This window comes from Martes martes (assembly GCF_963455335.1).
Source record: "Martes martes genome assembly, chromosome: 9".
Classification (NCBI taxonomy): domain Eukaryota; kingdom Metazoa; phylum Chordata; class Mammalia; order Carnivora; family Mustelidae; genus Martes; species Martes martes.
In genome coordinates, this window is record NC_137896.1 from 22,846,814 (window position 1) to 22,862,464 (window position 15,651).

Consider the following 15,651-nt stretch of genomic DNA (forward strand, 5'->3'; position numbering starts at 1 on the left):
GATTTTATTTATTATTTGACAGACAGAGATCACAAGTAGGCAGAGAGACAGGCAGAGAGAGGGGAGGCGGCAGGCTCCCCGCTGAGCAGAGAGCCCTATGCGGGGCTCGATCCCAGGACCCTGAGATCATGACCTGACCCGAAGGCAGAGGCTTTAACCCACTGAGCCACCCAGACTCCCCTCTTACATTTAATACTCAGCCCCTGAGTTGGGGAGGAGGGCTGCAGTGTGGCCCACAGCAGGCCAGGAGCATCCCTGGAGTGGAGGGTGTCGGAAACTTAGCCATCTGGAACAGCGTTTCTCAGGGGTGGGCCTGGGCCCACTGCCCCAGGTGTGCCAGGGTACGTATAAATATAAAAAGCGGGCTCCAGAAACTTACTCAGACTTTCTGGATTTGAATCTTAGATGGCTGGAGCCTGGGGATCTGCATTTTAACATTTCCCTGCTATTCCTGGGGGCTGGGGTGAAAGCCCCTGCTCTAGGCCCTTGGAGGGTGGGCTCAGAGCCAGGGTGGGGGTCGCAGTAATGGAGGTAGAGAGTGGCAGAGCCATGATGGGAGCAGAGAGGCCCAGAGGCAGGACAGACAGGTGTTGATGTTGACAGTTCTGTGTGACACTCTGTTTGATTCTTATTTAGGGCCTGTGTGCAGGCATATCAAGGCTTGGGATACCAAGGATACACCGGGGCTGGGGTTATGGTTAGCCTCTGAATTAGCATTCAATTAGCATTGATCAAAATGTGCGGTCTGCATATGTCAGCCTATACTCCATGTCCGTGTGTCAGCTGTCCGTGGGTCAGCCTGTCTCCTGTATGTTCATGCCTTTGTCTCCATGTCTTGAGTCATTTGTCCACCCTGGTGTGTATGATGTGTATGTGCGTGCACGTGTGTCCCTGAGAATGCCTGGGTCCCTCTGGATCATAAGCCAACCTTCCTGGGGGCTCTGGAAGGTGAGCATTTGAAGGAAACTTGCTAGGAGGCTGGTGGGGATGGAGCAGATGATGCCGGGGTGGGGCCGGGGTGGGGGTGGGCAGGAGTGTGTGCTAAGGGCCTGGCCCCGCCATTTCCCTGGGCGGGCGAGTCTCAACAGCAGGCAGACAGGTGAGGCTGACCTGACAAGTTCTAGAGGCCAGGGGCAATGGGGCGGAGCGTGGCTCTGACTTAGAGTAGCAACAGGTTGGGGGCCTTGGCACATAGAGGGCGGGCGGGCAGGCAGGCAGTGCTTCTGTTAGTGTGTTTCTCCTGCTGCAGCCAGCCCCGGGGTGCAGGCCATGGAACCTGCTGGAGGGTGAGGGCAGCCGGTGGGCAGGCATGTTCGGAAGCCTTGGGCCCGGGGACTTGGGAGCCCAGGGCATGGCAGGAGCCCTGCGGGGCCGGGTGGAGGAGCTGAAGCGGCCATGGTGGCGGGAGGCCTCACCGCTGGTGCTCCAGCACAGTGAGGCGGCCCGGCTGGCAGCCGATGCCCTTCTGGAGCGGGGCGAAGCTGCCTACCTGCGGGTCATCTCCGAGGAGCGGGAGCTGCCCTTCCTGAGCGCTCTGGACATGGACTACATGACCAGCCATGTGCATGGGGGCCCTGAGCTCAGTGAGGCCCAGGGACCGGAAGCCTCAGGGCCTGACGGCCTCAGTCTGCTCTCTGAAGTCACCTCGGGCACTTACTTCCCCATGGCCTCCGACATTGACCCCCCAGACCTGGACTTGGGCTGGCCTGAGGTTCCACAGGCCACAGGCTTCAGCCCCACCCAGGCTGTGGTTCACTTCCAGCGGGACAAGGCCAAGAACATCAAGGACCTTCTGCGTTTTCTCTTCAGCCAGGCCCGCACGGTAAGGGCCTTATCTCTTCTGGCATTAATTTCACAGATGTGGAAACTGAGGCCCAGGGAGGGAAAGGGACCAACCCCAAGGCCATACAGTAGCCTAGGGACAGCACTGGACTAGAACCTCTGCTCTGGAGGGTGGGCATGTGTTTTATTTACCTTGGTAACTGCTTGGCACTCAAGATCATTCATCCACGAACACTCTGGAAATGCACGCACGACTGTGCATACTACAGGGAGAGATCCTCTGCATCTTTCTTGGGAGAGGGTCCTTGGCCTTTATCAGAGTCTCGAAAGGTTTATGATCCCAAACTAAGAACTCCAACCTTGTGAACATTTGAGTCACCACCTTGACTTTCAGAGCAGGAAACTGAGGCCAGAGAGGGACTGGAACTTGTTCAGGGAGGTCCAGTCAGTTGGTGAAATAGATAGTTCAAAGGGAGGCCGCTGCCTTCTGGGACCTATCACCAGCCACACCTCACCCTTTTTTTTTTTTTTTTTTTTTTTTTTTTAAATTTTATTTATTTATTTATTTGAGAGAGAATGAGTGAGAGAGCATGAGAGAGAAGATCAGAGGGAGAAGCAGACTCCCCAAAGAGCTGGGAGCCCGATGCGGGACTCGATCCTGGAAGCCGGGATCATAACCTGAGCCAAAGGTAGTCGCTCAACCAACTGAGCCACCCAGGCGCCCCACACCTCACCCTTTACCCACTGCATCTCCAGCAGGGCTGGGAGCAGGAAAGGGGCGCTGGTGCCTGGGCCGCAGCATGGCATTGGAGGGCTGGGCTTTCTGTTTTGCACCCAAAGGGAAGAGGAATGGAGGCTTCTGGGCTCAGGGTTGGGGTTTAGGGGCTCAGGAGAAAGGGAAGGAGAAGAGCTGGTACTGGTGGTCGGTACCTAGGAAGGCTCCAGCCACAGACATAGCCTCATTCCCGAGCCCTGATCTCTGACTCAGGAGGCAGGGGCATGGATCAGATGACCCCAAGAAGGATTCGAGGTGAGTTAGACTCCATGTCTTTGCCTGGGGAGCAGCCCAGAGGGTGCCAGCTACAGAGATCAGGAGCCAGCACGTTGGGAATCTCATGGTTACCTCCAGAGCCTCCCTGGCAAACCTACCTGTGCCCCAGGCAGGGGAGAGCCAGGCTTGATTAGCACTGGGAATGGGGTTATTAGTGAGGTGGCTGCTGTTGTCACTCCTGTCCCTTTGATCTTCCCTACCTGACCTTCTTCCCCTGACCCCTGGCCAGGCCTGTGACAAGGAGGGATCCTCCAGCACTTTGCCTCCTCAACCCCATCCAGACCCTCTGCCCCCACCCTTTGGGCCAGGAGCCATGCTTCCACTCTGGGCTGCCACTGACTGTCAGAGTGACCTTGGGAAGTGTTTCCTTTTCCTGTGGGCCAATGTCCTTGCTTGTTAAGCAGGCAGGAGGCAGGGAACATTTGTTGAGTGCTTGTCGTGTGTGGAGTATTTTCACATCTAACCCCCAGAACTATGACACAGAGCTCTCATTATCCCCATTTAACAGATGAGGAGATTGAGGCCCACAGAGATAAAGCAACTCGCCCAAGTCCGCATCACTAGCAAGTAGCAGAGTGCAGATTCGAACCCCGTTCTGTCTGGCTCCAGAACTGGGGCTCTTTGTCTTGCACCTCTTGTCTCAGCCTGGACGAGGAGAGGTGTTCTCGCAGCATGTGTACGCAATGGGAAGGAGGGGCAGTTGGGGGCTTGATGGTGCAAGGGTTTTTTTTCAGGGCTTCTCTGAGACAGTCCATTGTAGGAGGAGACCACAAACCCCAGCCCCACAACCGAGCAGAAAACTTGGTTCCACCTGGTGTGGGTGGAAGTGAGGGAGTCCATGGGTATGGGAAACCATGCCAGACCTCTGCAGCTTCACAGGGAAACTGAGGCAGGTCTGGCAAGGGGCTTGCGGTTCCCAATAACTGGCTTGCAGCTCTAATTCTTGCGGAGGGAACTGCCGACAGAGCTAGCCCTGGAGCTAGTGGGAGAGTGTGAGTTGCACTGGGAATTGGGGTCTTGGTTCTGCTTCTGACTCCTTTCCCGCTCTGAGCCTCAGTCTCCCTGAAGATATCTTTGAGAAGCTCAGAACAGATAAACACTCTGTCCTCAAAGATATACACTCAGAAACTTTCAAACAGATTCTGGGCATTCAAGACAGGGGACCCTCCGTGTGTCTCAGTTAAGGAGAGTTGTTGTTGCTAATAAGCCCTTCCAGTCCGGATGTTCTCCCAGGCTCCGGCCTCCCGATGTTAAGCCCAATTCTCTTTTCCTGGACCCCAGTTCCTAGCCGTGTGCTGGGCAATGCTCCGGGCAGGGCTGAGTTTCCCCTATATCCCCCAGGTGGTGGCCGTGGTGATGGACGTGTTCACTGACATGGAGCTTCTATGTGACCTCATGGAGGCCTCGAGCCGGCGTGGTGTCCCCGTCTACCTGCTTCTGGCCCAGGAGCACCTCAGGCACTTCCTGGAGATGTGCTACAAGATGGACCTCAATGGGGGGCACCTGCCGGTCAGTGAGGGACAGGGGCAGTAACCAAGGGGTGGGGTGGGGAGTTGGGGAGGGCAGAAGGGTCAGTTGGGTGGTCAGGAAACATTGGGGGTCAAGGGGAGTGGGCAACTGGGTTCCCTTAGCTGTTTAAGGTTAGAGACTACGTGGGATTTAGACAGGGCTTGAGCCCCGTTCTCTCAAGGTCAGCACCCAACCTCCCTCTGCCCTTGGCCCAGAATATGCGTGTGCGCAGCACGTGTGGGGATACATACTGCAGCAAAGCAGGTCGTCGCTTCACGGGGCAGGCCCTGGAGAAGTTCGTCGTCATCGACTGTGAGCAGGTGGTGGCGGGCAGCTACAGGTGAGCATGTGGAACGGGAAGAAAGGGGCCGGGGGCTGTGCCACTGGCTGGTGAGGGGGCCTGGGGTCTGGCAGCTTGAATGGGCCTCCCCCATCTATCCCTTCCAGCGTGGACTGAGCAGCTGCCCCCTGCCAGGCATTGTACCGGGCGCAGGAGATAGTGTGGGAAGAAAGACAGCCCCAGGCAGGGCCCTGGAGGAGGTCATCCTGTGGAAGGATTGCTTTAGTGCCTTTGGCAGAGAAAATGGCTATGGCACCTCAGAACTGGACACTTCAGGGAATCTCGCCCCCAGTCAATTTTACAGATGGGCAAGTTGAGGCCCTGAGATGGGGAACCGTGGGCCCAAGTCTTCTAAGCTCAGCTCTGAAGTCAGAGCTCTGCGTCGACTGGGTCCTCAAGGTGGTGGAGGTGTGTTGATGTGCTCCCCTGGTTGTGACCCCTGCCTAACCCCAGGGTCCTGCACTTGACCTTCTGACCCTGACCCTCTGCCCCCAGCTTCACCTGGCTTTGCAGCCAGGCCCACACTAGCATGGTGCTACAGCTGAGAGGCCGCATCGTGGAAGACTTTGACCGGGAGTTCCGCTGTCTGTATGCCGAGTCTCGGCCTGTGGAGGGCTTCTGTGGTGGCGAGGATCCCGTGTCTCCTAGGGCACTGTGTCCTCCCCCGGTGGCCCTGGGCTTTGGGCCCGCCATGCCAAGCCCCACGTCCTCCTCACCCTCCAGCACCAGCCTCAGCAGCATCAAACGCTCACCTCTGATGGGCCATTCCTCTTACCTCGCCCCACCGGGAGGTGCTGGCTGCAGTGACACGGGTGTGGTGTCCTCATCCCTGGGCCCTGCCCGCCGCGAGGCCAGTGGCCAGCCCTCTCTGCAACGCCAGCTGTCAGACTCAAACCATGGCTCCCTGCTAGGGCTCTACAGGTCCAATCTAGGCAAGCTGGGGGCGTCCCCATGGTCCCAGTCCTCTCCTGCCCTCAACCACAATGGTGCTAGTCCCTTAACCCTAGCAGTGGGGTCACCTCTGCTTGCTCGCCAACGCCCCCTCCTCTCCTTCCCCCAGGGGGCTGTAGCCCTGTCCCGGCTCCCGGAGAATGGGCTTCTGGGAAGCCAGGAGTGTAGCCCCCAACGAGGTCGCTGGGTACCTGGCACAGCCCTGGAGACAGTGGAGGAGAAGAAGGTGTCTCTGAGTCAGAGCCATAGCCAGTTGGATCTCCTTGTCCCCTTCCCCAGAGCCAGAGAAGCTGGAGGCCCTGATTCTGGGGTTAACCCCAACTCAAGCTCCCCCTGGCCTGGAGAGCAGGCCCCAGAGGAGAGGAAGTTGTCCCCAAACCAGAGATACAACCAGCTGGATCTCCTGCCCCAGACCCAGGGTGCTGGGGGTACCCCTGAGTCAGGTTCCCCTAGACCTGGCAACCGAACCCCGGAGGACAAGAGGCTGTCCTCGAACCACAGCCACAGCCAACTGGACCTCCTGGCACAGTACCCCAAGGGTGGGGGCTCCAGAGTGTCCCCTGAAGCCAGCTCCTCAGCCAGGGCTGGCAAGCAGGGTCAAGATGAGCGACGACGGACCCTGGGCCACAGCCAGCTGGACCTCATCACAAAGTTTGGTCCATTCCGAGGCGAAGGACCTGGGCCCAATGGTCTCCCCAGACCAAGCCCTGCTAGAAAGGCTGGAGTGGGCTCTGGGGATGAGAAACGGCTGACCCTGGGCCACAGCAAGCTGGACCTCATCACCAAGTATCATCAGTTGCAGGGTGCCAGGCAAGGACCTGAGCCTGGCCTCCCTGGGGGCCCCACAGGTGGACATCACAATGGCAGTAACAATGGCCTGTTTGGGGATGAGAAACGGCTGACCCTGGGCCACAGCAAGCTGGACCTCATCACTAAGTACAACAAGTCCAAGTTCAAGCTGCTTCGAAGCCGCTTTGAATCCTAGTCCTGCTCCCAGCAGGGACGTGTCCCTCCTCCATCTACTTAGACTCTAGATTTATCGAAGTTCCAGACTCTGGGGCGCTCCAGCAGGGGCTGCATGGGGAGCAGAGGGTGTCTAGAAGCCCAGGTTAAATACTCACTGGGCTCGGGATTATTTATACACACACACGCACACACACACACACACAGAAATGGAGCCCACAGTACCTGCTCTTTGCCACTGTGCTGGGGACTTCACACTGGTTAATTCCCATCCTTCATGCTCACAGTATCCTACAAGATAGACCTCTAGTAGGTATATATGTCTAAGGTCATAGATATTATCTTTCCTATCTTATAAATGTGGAAGCTGAGGCCCAGAGAGTTTGATGACTTGGTTGGAATGAGATCCAAGTCAATAGCAGAGCCAGGGCCCAAACCCCATGTCTCTGACTCTTAAGATGGTGTTTTTGCACACAGCACACTATTATCAACAGTTCACATGTCCCCGTGCACACAAAAATATGCCCCAAATGCCATACAATACACTGACAGGGTTCACATCCACGAACTGCACACCCGTAGACACACAGTAAGTACACAAAGGTTCATGTGATAAACCCGAACACCCAGAATTCTAGTTATAGGTATTCAATAAATGTTATATGGCTAAATGAATGGCTACACAGAATATATACATTCAGTTCACCTGTGGACCTCTCAGGAACCACAGATGATAAGTGTGCGCATAACCACACACACACACACACACACACACACAGAGGCTTGCACACACCAACCAGTATCTTCTTTGACCTAAGCTGTGTACCTGGCCCTGGACTAGCATACCATGGGGCTGACAAGTAAATCAGACTCAGTCCCTGGGAGACAAGGATTAAATGCATAAATGTCTGTTGACAGGCAAGACAAAGATGTATCTAACTAAAGGCTAATCAGTGATGGGATGGTGGAGAAGGAAGGGCAGAGAGTGGAGGTTATGGTGGAGTGGTGAGCAGTTTCCAAGGAGGCAGACTTTGAGCCAGGCCTTGAAGGATGGGGAGGATTGGACAGATGGCGAAGAAGAGGAATTCCTGGTAGAAGGAAGCGGTTGAAGAGAAGCCAGGGAGAGGACTGGAGGAGTGGGTCTGAGATGAGCTGGGGAGAAGGTAGAGGGCATGGCTACTCAGACTCCCAACACACACACACATGCACACACACAGGCACACAACATTTAGCTGAGTATCCCTAGAAGCACAGGTTCTGGCAGGTTGTACGTCCTTTTCCTGAGCTCACCACCTGTCTGGGACAGTTTACACGATACAAATCAATAAAGGCAGACATGCTATGACCCAGTAGCAGCCTGGTGTATTCTGAGAAAGGCGAAGTTATGGAACTGCATATTGAGGGCTGGGAAAGGGCACCGTTCAGTCCAGTTATGGAGGGCTCTCTGAGGGAGAGTGGATGGCTGCAGAAGGGCTGGGGTGGGGGTGTGGGGGAGGACAGGGGCTCCAGGCCCCCTCTACCTTCATCGTGACATTCTTAGAGGCCTTGGGGCTTTGTGGATTCTACAAAATGTAGATCAAATTCCTCTCATCCATGAGAGCAGGTCCCTTGACTGCCACCCTCTATCTCGGGGGCAGAAAGTGGTTGCTGACTGATCAAGCACATGCAAGGGGCACACAGTGGCAGCCAGTTAGGACCCACACCGTTGCCCATCTGGACCCTCCCTAAGACCCGGTTTCATTCACCCTTCCCTCTCTCCAATATCTTCTTCAGCCTGGTTTCTTCTACTTCTCTGGCCACGCCTCCTTCTCCAGCCTTTGTCCTGGTCTAATTTCTCCCCACTGGAAGCCTCCATGGGTGACCTCATCTGCCGGAGGCTTCAGCCCCAAATCTCAGTCCCTCACTCCCCCCTGGGCTCCAGATCTGGCCTGGATATCTGTCTCGCACCTCACTCTCAGACTGTCACCTTCCTCACACCTGCTCTTCCTCCCTAGGCTTTACTTCGGTAAATACCTCCATCATCAGTTCACTGTGTCTCTGGGAGACATCCCTGGCTCCTCCTCTTTTATGGCTCGCATCCAAGCAGCCACAGGTCTCGATCAATTGCATCTCCTAAGAAACTCCTGAATGAATGAATGCATGAATGAATGAATGAATGATTGGATGGATGGATGGATAGATGAATGAGAGCACGCTTGGGGCGGGGCCAGGTGGGGTACGGACCAGACCAATCGCAACCCTGGAGTCCGCCCACGGGGTGGAGCTACGGTAGCCGCCTGCGTGGCTGGGTGCTCCGAGCGCTCCCGGAAGTCTCCCTGGGCGGAGGCGGAAACGGAACCTTACTTAAGGCCGAGTAGACTCCTTTGCCGCGTGCGGAGGTAGTGGTGGATTGGTGAGCCGGTGCGGAGGGACACCGGAAGGGACAGGTCCGGGATCCCGGCATCGTTAGTGGTAGGAGCCGGAGGATTCGAGGCTAGAGAGTCTAGAAGGGCCCAGTGGGCGGGACCCAAGATTTGAGGGGCCGAGAGGGGCGTGGTCGCAGCAGGGCCTGAGGGGCCGAGGCCGGCGAACGGGGACCCAGGGGCTGGGAGAGGATCTGCGGGCCCTGAAATCCCGCTCCCGCAGCCCTTAGGCCTCATGGCGGTCCGAGCGTCTTTTGAGAACAACTGTGAGATCGGCTGCTTTGCCAAACTCACCAACACCTACTGCCTAGTGGCCATTGGAGGGTCCGAAAACTTCTACAGGTGCGGCGGGGGCCCCGGATCCGCGGGCAGTGGGGTGGCTGCATGGCGGGGAGGGTTCTGAGAGTCGGGGGCTCTGGCAGAGTGAGGGCTCACGCCCCTGAACCCCGTAACCACCGAGTCCATGTTCCTGCAGTGTGTTCGAGGGTGAGCTCGCCGATACCATCCCCGTGGTGCACGCGTCCATCGCCGGCTGCCGCATTATCGGGCGCATGTGTGTGGGTAAGCTTGGTGGAAGACGCGGAGCGAGGGAGTGGAGCCGACCAGAGGCTTCAATTGTAGCCTTGGAGGGAAGCCCAAGTGACCCTTGGATTTTCCAGGCTTTCATCCATTTTCTCCAGAGACTAGAGAATCTCTCAGGCCTGGGCCGGACCCAGTTAAAGTGTCAGCAGATCTGACACTGGAGAAGGTTTCGGGATCATAGGATCACAAATAACATGAAGTGCTTTCACTCTTACACTTGATTTCTTTCCTCCTTCACCCAGACCCTGGCAGGTAGGCATTATTGCCTAATCGGACTAATGATGAAGCTAAGATCCAAAGAACCCCAGTGACTCACCGGGTTCCACACCTAGTGTGAGAGATTGAAATGTCATCTCTCCCTTGCCACTGACTCTGGGCATGTTGCTTCCTCTTTATGAGGATCCAGTTCTACCACTATAAAATTACAAGCTAAAATTCTGGGTCATCCTGTTCAGTTACCCATTTTTTTTTTAAAGATTTTATCCATTCGACAGAGATCACAAGTAGGCAGAGAGGCAGGTAGAGAGAGAGGGGGAAGCAGGCTCCCCTCTGAGCAGAGAGCCCTATGTGGGGCTCGATCCCAGGACCCTGAGATCATGACCTGAGCCAAAGACAGAGGCTTAACCCACTGAGCCACCCAGGCGCCCCCAGTTACCCATTTAAATGGTAAATCCTCTTTACCATGTCTCTGAGTGGCATCCCCGTCCTACTCCCCTACTTCCCATCACTGTTGAGTCTGGCCATTGGTCATTTCTTTGAGCTGGATCTGTCTCACTATCGCCCCTTATTTCTTTACCATCACCCCTTCTTGCTAGTTCTTTTCATTGGGGCATATAGGAATTTGTTCTTTTATTTTTTTATCATAAGCCTGATGACCCTGGCCTCTGAGTATTGTCTTATTCAGGCCAAACACTCTCATCCCTAGTCATGAACTTTGGACTTGATACTTGGTGGTTTTTTTAATAATGTGTGGTAACTCAGAGTTCAGAAGTTCAGAGTTGTGTTCTAGCTGTAGTAGGTGGAGGTTTAGTTATGGTTGTTACAATATGATTGTAGTTCATTCTTACTGCATTTTGTGTAGGTATATAACACAGTATATTCAACCATTATGTTGACAGTTGGCATTTGGGTAGTTTTCGGTTAGTTTTATTATGAATAGTGTTGCTCTGGCTTTCACTGAACACATGGACATGTTTTTCTTGGATATATAATACCTAGGAGAGGAATGCTTGGGTCACAGGGTATGTGAATATATGTATCAGGTAATGCCAGATAATTATCTGAAGTGGTCGAGCAATTTACACTCCTACTGGTTGTTCCGTATATCTTTGCCTGCCTGTGGTGGTGAAATTCTTTTTTAAATTTTAGCCTTCGGGGCGCCTGGGTGGCTCAGTGGGTTAAGCCTCTGCTTTCAGCTCAGGTCATGATCTCAGGGTCCTGGGATCGAGCCCCGCATCGGGCTCTCTGCTCAGAAGGGAGCCTGCTTCCCCTCTCTCTCTGCCTGCTTCTCTGCCTACTTGTGATCTCTCTCTAGCAAAAAAAACAAAAAACAAAAACCACTTTTCCTAGCTTCTCCGTCTCTAGGAGATCACCTCAGTTTTCCCTTCAAGCTTTATTCTTAAAAAAAAAAAAAAAAAAAAATTAGCCTTCTGGTAAGTGTGTAGTGTTACCTCAGTCTTTAAGTAGCAAAATACACAACTAACACCAAGAGTTCCTCTTTCTAGTCCTGGTCTCCCCTGGTTGATGATGGCAAAGTGGATGGGGTGTGTTGGGACAGATTCCTGGGCTATCTCTGGCCTGCCCAGTGGGACTCCTGGTCCCCCTGGGTGTTGCATGGATCAATAGGTTGGTGGCCTTGGGGCTGGACCTAAAGCTTCCTGGGGAAGCTAACTGGACTGGATTATGTCTTTAGCCCCCAGAGCATAGCAGGCATCCTGTGGATTTGTGGTCCGTTCTTGCCCCGCCTCTTAATTTGGGTCTCTCTAGGGAACAGACACGGTCTCCTGGTGCCCAACAATACCACCGACCAGGAACTGCAGCACATTCGCAACTGCCTCCCAGACTCGGTGCAGATCCGGCGGGTAGAGGAGCGGCTCTCAGCCCTGGGCAATGTCACCACTTGCAACGACTACGTGGCCTTGGTTCACCCAGACCTGGACAGGGTAAGATACCCTGATTTGGCCCGGGAGTCACAGGACCAGCCTAGTCAGTGGTTAGTCACTGGTCTTGCCAGGACTTAGGGGTGTCTTTTGTGGGTTCTTTTTATTTATTTATTTATTTATTTTAAAAGAGCCTTTTTTTTTTTTAAAGATTTTATTTATTTATTTGACAGACAGAGGTCACAAGTAGGCAGAGAGGCAGACAGAGAAGAGGAAGCAGGCTCCCTGCTGAGCAGAGAGCCCGATGCGGGGCTCGATCCCAGGACCCTGAGATCATGACCTGAGCCGAAGGCAGAGGCTTTAACCCACTGAGCTACCCAGGCGCCCCTGTGGGTTCTTTTTATACTTGGGCTCTAGCATGTCAGGCACTCATTGGTTACCAATGCTGGCACCAGTGGGGCCTTCCGTGGTGTGGTCAGTGCCAGAAAGAAGCTGAGGAGGGTATTAATCCTTCAGAATCAGGGAGATGGTCACATCCTGTCCTGCAGCCGATACCAGGAGGGATGATTGACAGTTGAACTTTTTGAGTGTGGGTTAGAAGAGAGACAGTGATTTGGAGACCAGCCTGTCTACTCAGGGCATTCACACATACTAGGGGCTCTGGAGCGGGCCTTGACTCTACTCCAAGCCTTATGCCCTCCTTTCTCTGTGTGAAACTTCCATATGCAACTACGTAGCAGAGGAATGAGGGGCTTAGGGAACCCAGCCCGGGGTGGTCCTGGGCATGGAGGGCCCTGGGTTTCCTTGACTTGCAGGTTCTGGGCTGAGTACCATGCCTTTGGCTAACAGGAAACAGAAGAAATCCTGGCTGATGTGCTCAAGGTGGAAGTCTTCAGACAGACAGTGGCTGACCAGGTGCTCGTAGGAAGCTACTCTGTCTTCAGCAATCAGGGAGGCCTGGTACATCCCAAGACTTCAATTGAAGACCAGGATGAGCTGTCTTCTCTTCTTCAGGTCCCCCTTGTGGTAAGCGTTCCTCTCTCTGACCTCTGTCTCCCGCTGAGGCAGCTCCATTGCCCAGCGTAAAGGATCGGAGTTACTACCCATCACAGTTGGCAGTTGGGTTTGCAGGGCGGGGAGCGGGGTTTGGGGAACGTCCTCAGCGGGGAGTGGCAAGACTTGGGCTTTTGAGGGCATGAGACACACTGAGCCATCCCTTGGCAGGCGGGCACTGTGAACCGAGGCAGCGAGGTGATTGCCGCTGGGATGGTGGTGAACGACTGGTGTGCCTTCTGTGGCCTGGACACAACCAGCACAGAGCTGTCCGTGGTGGAGAGCGTCTTCAAGCTGAACGAAGCCCAGCCAAGCACCATCGCTACCAGCATGCGGGACTCCCTCATTGACAGGTACGTGGGCCTCTCTTCTGCCTTTGGAGGGTAGGAGGAGATGCCACCAAGAATGGGAGCCACACTGTGTACCAGTAGGTTCTCCTCGTGTGGGAGGGCACACCTGCAGCGCTGCTGAGGGGTCCTGGGCCACAGCCAGCAAGCATTGCCTGAATATCATTGCCATTTCTGAAGGCTCAGCTCACAAAGCTTCCCTCGGGGCCGTTTTATTTTCTCACCATGTTGTTTTGTTGTCTGGCTGCTTGTGCGTCCGTGTCCTCAGCCTGCAGCCCAGAGTCTGAGACAGAAAGAGCGGTTTACAGAGGGGAGGAGGGGAAGCTGCTCTTAGGAACTAAGGAGATTCCTAGGGGGCTTGTTGGGGGTGGGGTTGCATCAAAATCACAGTCGTCTGGATTTTTGTGGGTTTAAGGAAAAAGTGGGTTCTTGGGCCCTAACCCTGGAGACTCTGGGGGTGTGAGGCTCTGGAATCATTTTCCTTTGGAAGGGCATCAGGTGTGGGCATTCACCCTTCCTGGAGGATTTTTCTCAAAGCATGCCACCCCCAAGTATCACAGGAATCTGTATGAGAATAGGAACCCCATAGTAGAGCAAGCACCCAGTTACAGACCCCTTACCTAACAGGCAAAATTATCCTTCATTCTTCCTTCTTCATTCATTCGTTCACCTGATGTGCACTGAGCCCTGTTCCTGAAGTGGCTTAGGAAACTCCAGTGAGACACTTTGTTATCCAGGAAGGTTTTGTGGAGGACACATCATTTAGTTTGGGCCCCGGGGGAATGAGTCGGTATTTGAATAGGCAGAGATGGAGTGGGGAAGCACTTGAGACAGACCCTGAGTGGGAAAAGTGTGGAGAGTGTGAAAGGGAAAGGGAAAGGCAAGGACCTGAATGCCCGCATCAAGAAGTTTTGACTATAGGCCTGTGATTTTGACCTTGAATCTATGTTGCAGTGCTTGCTCATGTAGGTTCTTGGCATCACCCCTCACTTACTGATTGCCTGGGTCTGGAGTGAGACCCAACCATGTGTGGTTTATTTTAATAAGTTTCTCTGGATGATTCTGATGGGGAACCGGCATTGGGAGAGCAGCTGAAAGGGTCAGTTGAAATGGGAAAGTGGTATCAGTGGATTTGTCATTTGTTCAAAAACTTCTTTTTGAACATCTGCTATGCCAGACAGCCATGATGTGGTAATGAATAAAATACACGCTCCCTGCCCTTGTGGAACATATAATCTTACAAAGAAAACAGTAGGTACACAATCATTTGATTAAAGAACAAAACTTAAAACCTCTTAGCAGCCTAAGAACAGAAAGACATTTCTGCAACCTGATCATTGATACCTACCAAAAAACTACAGCAAATGTTGTATTTAATAGTGAAGCTTTAGAAACTGCTCTTAAAGCCAGGCAGAATTGCCCACAGTCCCCAGCACGGGTCAGCATATAGTGGTCCTAGGTCATGCAGTTAGATAAGGTAAAGATGTGGTATTAGAAAGGAAGAGCCAAAACTCACTGGCCTTCTTTGGTTTTGAACCCACTGATTTGAGGTACCCATGAGCACTCATAATGATGGGGTCAGGTAGGTGATTAGAAATAAGTTCTCTAGGGGCGCCTGGGTGGCTCAGTGGGTTGAAGCCTCTGCCTTCAGCTCGGGTGGGATCGAGCCCCACATTGGGCTCTCTGCTCAGCCGGGAGCCTGCTTCCCCTTCTCTCTCTGCCTCTCTGCCTACTTGTGATCTCTCTCTGTCAAAATAAATTTAAAAAAAATTTTAAAAAAATACGTACTCTAGTTTTATAATTGTATGAGTAATTATTACCTCCAGGAAGAATGTTCTGGCCCTATTCCTGTCACTGGGGGATTTGAAGTCTGGGCATGTCCCTTCTGTTTTGAATCCTCTTACTCCCTTTTCTGATGTTTGTTGGACTTGACCTCTGAGGTTCTGGTTTATGATTGGTAAGTTTGAATAAGTTGAGTGGGGAAGGAGTTACTTTTAGGTTTTAAGCTCTGAGCGTTCTAGGCTGGATTGTGACTCAAGGAAGCAGTGTAATCTGGGCCGGGCAGTGGGGTGGGGCTCTGAGTGTGGCTCTTCAGGCCTGAGCTGGAACAAAGGGGTAAGGGTGGAGGCAGCGTCTTAGTAAAGGGTGAGGTGCGCTCTGGGAAGCACCCACTGACAGTATTCTCTCTTCTCTCCCCAGTCTCACCTGAGTCACCTTCCATGCTGTTCTGTGGGCTCTTGGCTCTGGACTTCGGTTCCCTCCATGCCCCACCCAGTCTGTTCTGGATGCTGGCCGGGAGTTGGCAGAGAGCTCACTGGGTCTGAGTGGCTGGATGCCCAGCTTTTCATCTGTGCCCATCTCCTGAATTTACAGTTACTGTAAAAATCTGCCATGTTGTGCTGTCTGTCAGGCCTTAAGGGCTCCTGACTGCTCTGTTTGCTGTACCACTTCCATTAAAGGGCAGCTGCCTCTCGCTATTCTTGAATGTGTTGTTTGGGAGCCTCCGCCTGCAACCATCCTTCCCTAGCACTGTTCTGGGGAGAAATGGGTAGGGTGCACACACACACTTTGG

General features: G+C 53.7%; 2 protein-coding genes across 6 annotated transcripts; both read left to right on the top strand.

The window, feature by feature from the left end:
* Nucleotides 1–1,195: 1,195 nt before the first annotated feature.
* FAM83C (family with sequence similarity 83 member C) lies at nt 1,196–7,944 on the top strand. The gene is made up of 4 exons (XM_080812596.1): nt 1,196–1,822; nt 4,175–4,342; nt 4,558–4,682; nt 5,178–7,944. Exons 1-4 carry the CDS (start codon nt 1,310–1,312, stop codon nt 6,616–6,618), a joined length of 2,247 nt encoding a protein of 748 aa, XP_080668722.1. The 5' UTR covers nt 1,196–1,309; the 3' UTR covers nt 6,619–7,944.
* Nucleotides 7,945–8,913: 969 nt separating this feature from the next.
* Nucleotides 8,914–15,564, top strand: EIF6 (eukaryotic translation initiation factor 6). 5 transcript variants are annotated; one of them, XM_080812597.1, is made up of 7 exons: nt 8,914–9,047; nt 9,222–9,340; nt 9,474–9,559; nt 11,567–11,742; nt 12,529–12,705; nt 12,904–13,085; nt 15,279–15,564. In XM_080812597.1, exons 2-7 carry the CDS (start codon nt 9,234–9,236, stop codon nt 15,286–15,288), a joined length of 738 nt encoding a protein of 245 aa, XP_080668723.1. In that variant the 5' UTR covers nt 8,914–9,047; nt 9,222–9,233; the 3' UTR covers nt 15,289–15,564. The 5 variants fall into 5 exon arrangements, with proteins under 5 accessions (XP_080668723.1, XP_080668725.1, XP_080668726.1 ...); XM_080812599.1 differs by having other exon boundaries at nt 8,918–8,996; XM_080812600.1 differs by having other exon boundaries at nt 8,921–8,988.
* Nucleotides 15,565–15,651: the final 87 nt, after the last annotated feature.